The following is a 5099-nucleotide window of genomic DNA, read 5'->3' on the forward strand; positions in this document are numbered from 1 at the left end:
TGTAGGCATTTCAACGGTGTGTGTGTTGGTGCGGGAAGTGACAAAGGCAATCCTGGATTCCTTATATCGCCGTTTCATTTCCCTACCCCAGGGGCAGAGACTGGATGAGTCCTGTGGCTGGGTTCCTGCGTCGCGGATATCCGCAGTGTGCAGGTGCCATTGATGGCACCCACATACCCATAATTGCTCCTACAGACAGCGCAGCGGACTACTACAACCGCAAGGGGTGGCATTCCATCATTCTACAAGCAGTAGTGGACCATAAATATTGGTAAGTGCCTTTGGAAGTTTGGAGGGGGAGGATTGCTGTTGTGGAACTACACATCTCAGCATGCCCTTTCACAGGTTTTGCATTCTCTAGGAGCAAAACTGTTGAAGGGCATCCTGTGACTTGTAGTTTCACAGCAGCTGCAGAGCCTAGAGGTTGTTGTACACTTGTGTATTGTATTTCTTAACAAATCATTTTTTTTCAGTTTTACCGATGTGTTCATTGGCTGGCCAGGACGTTCTCATGATGCCCGTGTTCTGGCCAATTCGGACATCTACAAGATAGCGGAGGAGAGGAACAATGGCAGGCTATTCCCTGAAGAGGTAAATTTATGCTTGTGTCCCCTATAATATATATGCCCATACAAAGTCTGTATCATACTTCCCAAGTTTACACGTTACACTGCTGTATATTGATACTGTTTTTTCTTTGCAGAATTCAAAGTTTGTGCAGGGGGTTGAGGTTCCAATCCACATCATTGGTGATGCTGCTTATCCGCTAAGAAGGTGGCTAATGAAAGGTTATACCCAGCATCTTAGGTTGACACCGGAGCAGATACACTACACCCATACCCTCAGTTCTGCCAGGATGGTGGTGGAGAACGCCTTTGGCCGGCTCAAGGGACGTTGGCGGTGTTTGCTCAAGCGCAATGACATTCACATTACCCTTGTTCCTGACGTTGTGGCAGCATGTTGTATCTTGCATAACATATGTGAGATACAGAAAGAACACTATTTGCCAGAGTGGGATGTGCAAGATGATCAGGTTGGCAGTGAAATTGTTCCTGCCCCCACACAACCCCCTGAGACCCAAAGTGGTGTGAATCCCGCAGAAGTAATACGTGCCACTATTACAAATAATCTGGATGCCATGTTGCAGTAATTAATAAATCATAAGTCTGTTGCTTAAACCATACATTTTTATTTCAAATGCATTTCTTTCATGCATTAACTGTTTGATAGCATGTGTAACAATGCCTTCATAAAGAGTTCCATAAAATCAAGTACGTTTATAACACAGGCCATGTGTGAAATGTCTTGTAAAGTATTCTCACAAACAGACAATACAAAAATACACTTTTTTTTAGATGGTGAAATTAAAACTTGCATGGGTAGTATTCAATGTGCCTGGCGAGGGGGTTAAACAGCGAGGATTGCAGAATTCCTGCGATCCTTGCTGTTTAACCCCCTCACCAGCTGTTGAAAACCTGCTATATTTGGTGTCAGCGAGCAGGAAGCACAGCGAAAAATTGAAAAATTTTCAAATGGAACAAACAAGCATTTTAAAATAAATAATTGCCACCTATACCTTAGCCGTGGCCAAACAAATAATTATAAAATAATATTAAAATCTGGACGTATATTAAGTCCAAACAAAGTATCCCCAAACTTTTCAAGAAACATGGAATAAACTGTAGAAAAAATGTAGGGGAGATATATCTACCCAAATGTACTCTCTAAACGCCACATATTACGGTAAATTCTGAACTCTGTGTTGTTTGGAGAATGTTGCCCATTATGCCCATTCCAGCCACTTTCCCCAAATGCAGGTGGAGATTGTGCTGGAGGATTGGGTACAAATGAGGGTGGAGAGTGCACCTGTTGCACATACTGAGAAGTATGGGCAAATGATGGCGGTGACTGTGGTTGGTGACTATATGCGTTTGGGGGTGGCAACGTTGTGGTGGGTGGTGACCAGGATTGGGACAGTAATTGTCGTAGAAAATCACGATTTTCGCGACAAAGGTTTGCCTGATCCTCACTCACCCTGTCATGCATTGCTGCCATTTGGGTTAGTAAATTTTTCTGCAGTTCGCGTTCACTATCCATGAAGCGCTGCAGTCTGACATCTTCTTGACGTTGCCACGCAGAATCCAGGTCCCGCAGTTGCTCACCGAGGATGGTTGTCATGGCTCTTGTGGTCATTTCTATTTTTGTCCTCTTCTTTTTCCTCGATGGGACATTGTAGACTGTGTGCCAAAAAAAGTTGTTATAACGGTGAGCCAGTAAACAGTCATAATACTATATCTACCTGTCATGTCGGCAAAGGTGGACACCACTATATCAACCTGACATGTCGGCAAAGGTGGACAATACTATATCTACCTGTCATGTCGGCAAAGGTGGACAATACTATATCTACCTGTCATGTCGGCAAAGGTGGACAATACTATATCAACCTGTCATGTCGGCAAAGGTGGACAATACTATATCTACCTGTCATGTCGGCAAAGGTGGACAATACTATATCTACCTGTCATGTCGGCAAAGGTGGACAATACTATATCAACCTGTCATGTCGGCAAAGGTGGACAATACTATATCTACCTGTCATGTCAAAAAGGTAGACACCACTATATCCACCTGTGATGTCAGCAAAGGTGGACACCATTATATCCACCTGTCATGTCTATAATCAAGAGGCACTTACTGTTAGCGCGCAGTGTCGGCATGCCTCCCTGGGTCTCCAATTGGGTCTCTCCACCCTGGCTCGGTTGTGCTGCTGTCACATCGGGTGTGCTGTCTGACTTGTCGGATTCTAAAATGATGGTATCGTCATCATCATCATCAAATAGAAGTTGCGATGGCGGCGGGCTCTGCGGACTGCACTCCGTTGTCGCTGCTGGCGTCTGTGGCGGAGACGAGGCATTGCTTGATGACGACAAGGCAACAGGGTTGCATAAAGCTGTATGGCCAAAAACAGCATTGCAAAGGTCGTACAAGGGCCACTCTGTGCGTCCAGCCCCACTGCGATTGCGATTCTGGTCATTGACCTTGAGGTACTGCTTTTTCAGGGACTTAAGCTTGTTCAATACCTGCTGCTGGGTCTTCCTCACACCTCTGCTACCAAGGACCTTTGCAATATTTCCATACACTATGGCATCCTTCACAGTGCCTGTGATTTGAGATTTGATCTCCTCTTCTCCACGGACATGTAAGAGCTCCCTGACCTCCTCATCCTTCCAATGCTGTGCCATAGCACCTGTCTGGCCACAGGAATCTGCACCCTTTTGCTGGAAAGGGAGCACAGGAGCAACATGCAGCCACTGCCTCTGCTTGCTCCGCCGCACGTGTGCCTGGGGCGTCTTCCGCGGCTGCAGCTGATGACCTCATCAGAAGACGCCCAGGCAGCAAAAAAAAAGCGTTGTCGTATGTGTAAAACAGAAAAACCCGGGTAAACCCGTTCAGACATAACCCGGGTATTATACCCGGGAGTTAAATACCGGGAAAAACCCTGGTCAATTGCAGGGGCTCAGCATCCGGGAGTAAAATCCCGGGTATACCCTTTCAGACATACGCTACTCCCGGGTTTGGGCGCGTTCATGTGAAAAAACCCGGGATTTTCGCGTATGTCTGAAAGGGGTATTACTGACTACTAAATCTTCTGTGAGATAGGTTCAGATAGAGCCTGTGATGTGCTGTCAGAGTACAGCCGATAGACATGCATCTGAGATACAGAGGCTGCAGCCCATTTCTAGACATGGGATTCTCTGTTTCCTTCCTTTAATTATCAAGACTCAGGACACCAGTGAACAAAACAAACTAAGCTTGGGTCCCTTCGGAATAGCAGGGTTAGCTAGGTGGTGCCCCCATAGTTCAGTGTCCTTGAAAAGTGCCATTTTTCCTTGGTCCCCATTGCTCTGACTGTAGGTGATGGTGGGATATCGGCCCTACAGGACCAGAAGGTGATGTGAGTTTAGCAAAACCTAACTCACACCCACTTTGAGGCATGGCCAGTATTTCTGTGTCCCCTTGCTTTGTCTGAAAGAGAACAGAGAGGCTATTTCCTGCGGTGGCAGATTAAGGGCCATGGGGGCTGAAATCAGTTTGGGTGTGGTGTGGCAAATGCCATGTGGGCTGAGATCTGTGTGGGTGTGGCCAATGCAATGTGGGATGAGATCTGTGTGGGTGTGGCCAATGCAATGTGGGATGAGATCTGTGTGGGTGTGGCCAATGCCATGTGGGCTGAGATCTGTGTGGGTGTGGCCAATGCCATGTGGGCATGCACACCCCCCTACACTTTCAGCCCCAATGTCTCTCCAAATATGTAAACTATCAAAAATATATCATTTTGACTGACCAAGTGATCAGCTGGGCGGCTGGTCATTATAATACTGACATGACGATGGGCCTATTTATATTAGAGATGAGCGGGTCCGGATCCCCGAGATCCGACAGATCCGAATATCGGGGATCCGGGCCAGATCCGAGCCGGCTCGGGTGTTCCCGCCTGAATTCCGGACCAATAACGAGGCCGAACGTCATCATCGCGCTGTCGGATTCTCGCGGGAGCGGGATCTTATAAAAGACGCACGCGCGCCCGCCATCTTCACTCCAATCTTGGAGAGGGAAGAGGGTGGTTGGGAAGCTCCGTGTGCTCCGTGCTGTGCTCTGTGCCATGTGCTCCGTGACCTGACCTGTGCCCTCACTGCCCTGTGCTCCGTGCCATGTGCTCCGTGCTGTGCTGTGCTCCGTGACCTGCCCTCACTGCCCTGTGCTGTGCTCCGTGCCATGTGCTCCGTGCTGTGCTCCGTGACCTGCCCTCACTGCCCTGTGTTGTAGACTTGTGGCCTGAGCCCTGTAGTGTGATTTAACTAACTAGGTGCTGCAGTGCTCACACGCAGGGGCTGCAGTGTCCACTGTCCAGGGGCTGTCCTGTGGCCCGTGCCCTGATGTGATTTATTTAGCCCTAAGCCCTGTGTTGTGATTTAATTTATTTAGCCCTGAACCCTGTGTTTTTTTTGTGATTTAACTAACTCAGTGCTGCAGTGCTCACACACAGGGGCTGCAGTGCTGCTGAGTAGTACACTGTGTACAGGGGCAGCATTAAT

General features: G+C 47.9%; 1 protein-coding gene across 1 annotated transcript; it reads right to left on the reverse strand.

Moving 5' to 3' along the window:
* Window positions 1-1707: 1707 nt before the first annotated feature.
* On the reverse strand, window positions 1708-3633 carry LOC146021237 (uncharacterized). Its single transcript, XM_083155031.1, has 2 exons — window positions 2699-3633; window positions 1708-2237 (listed from the first exon to the last, which is right to left on the reverse strand). The coding sequence occupies exons 1-2, from the start codon at window positions 3243-3245 to the stop codon at window positions 1708-1710; spliced, it is 1077 nt and encodes a 358-aa protein (XP_083011157.1). The 5' UTR covers window positions 3246-3633.
* Between the last annotated feature and the right edge of the window lie 1466 nt (window positions 3634-5099).

This window comes from Crinia signifera, chromosome 7 (assembly GCF_055691185.1).
Source record: "Crinia signifera chromosome 7, ASM5569118v1, whole genome shotgun sequence".
NCBI classification, from domain to species: domain Eukaryota; kingdom Metazoa; phylum Chordata; class Amphibia; order Anura; family Myobatrachidae; genus Crinia; species Crinia signifera.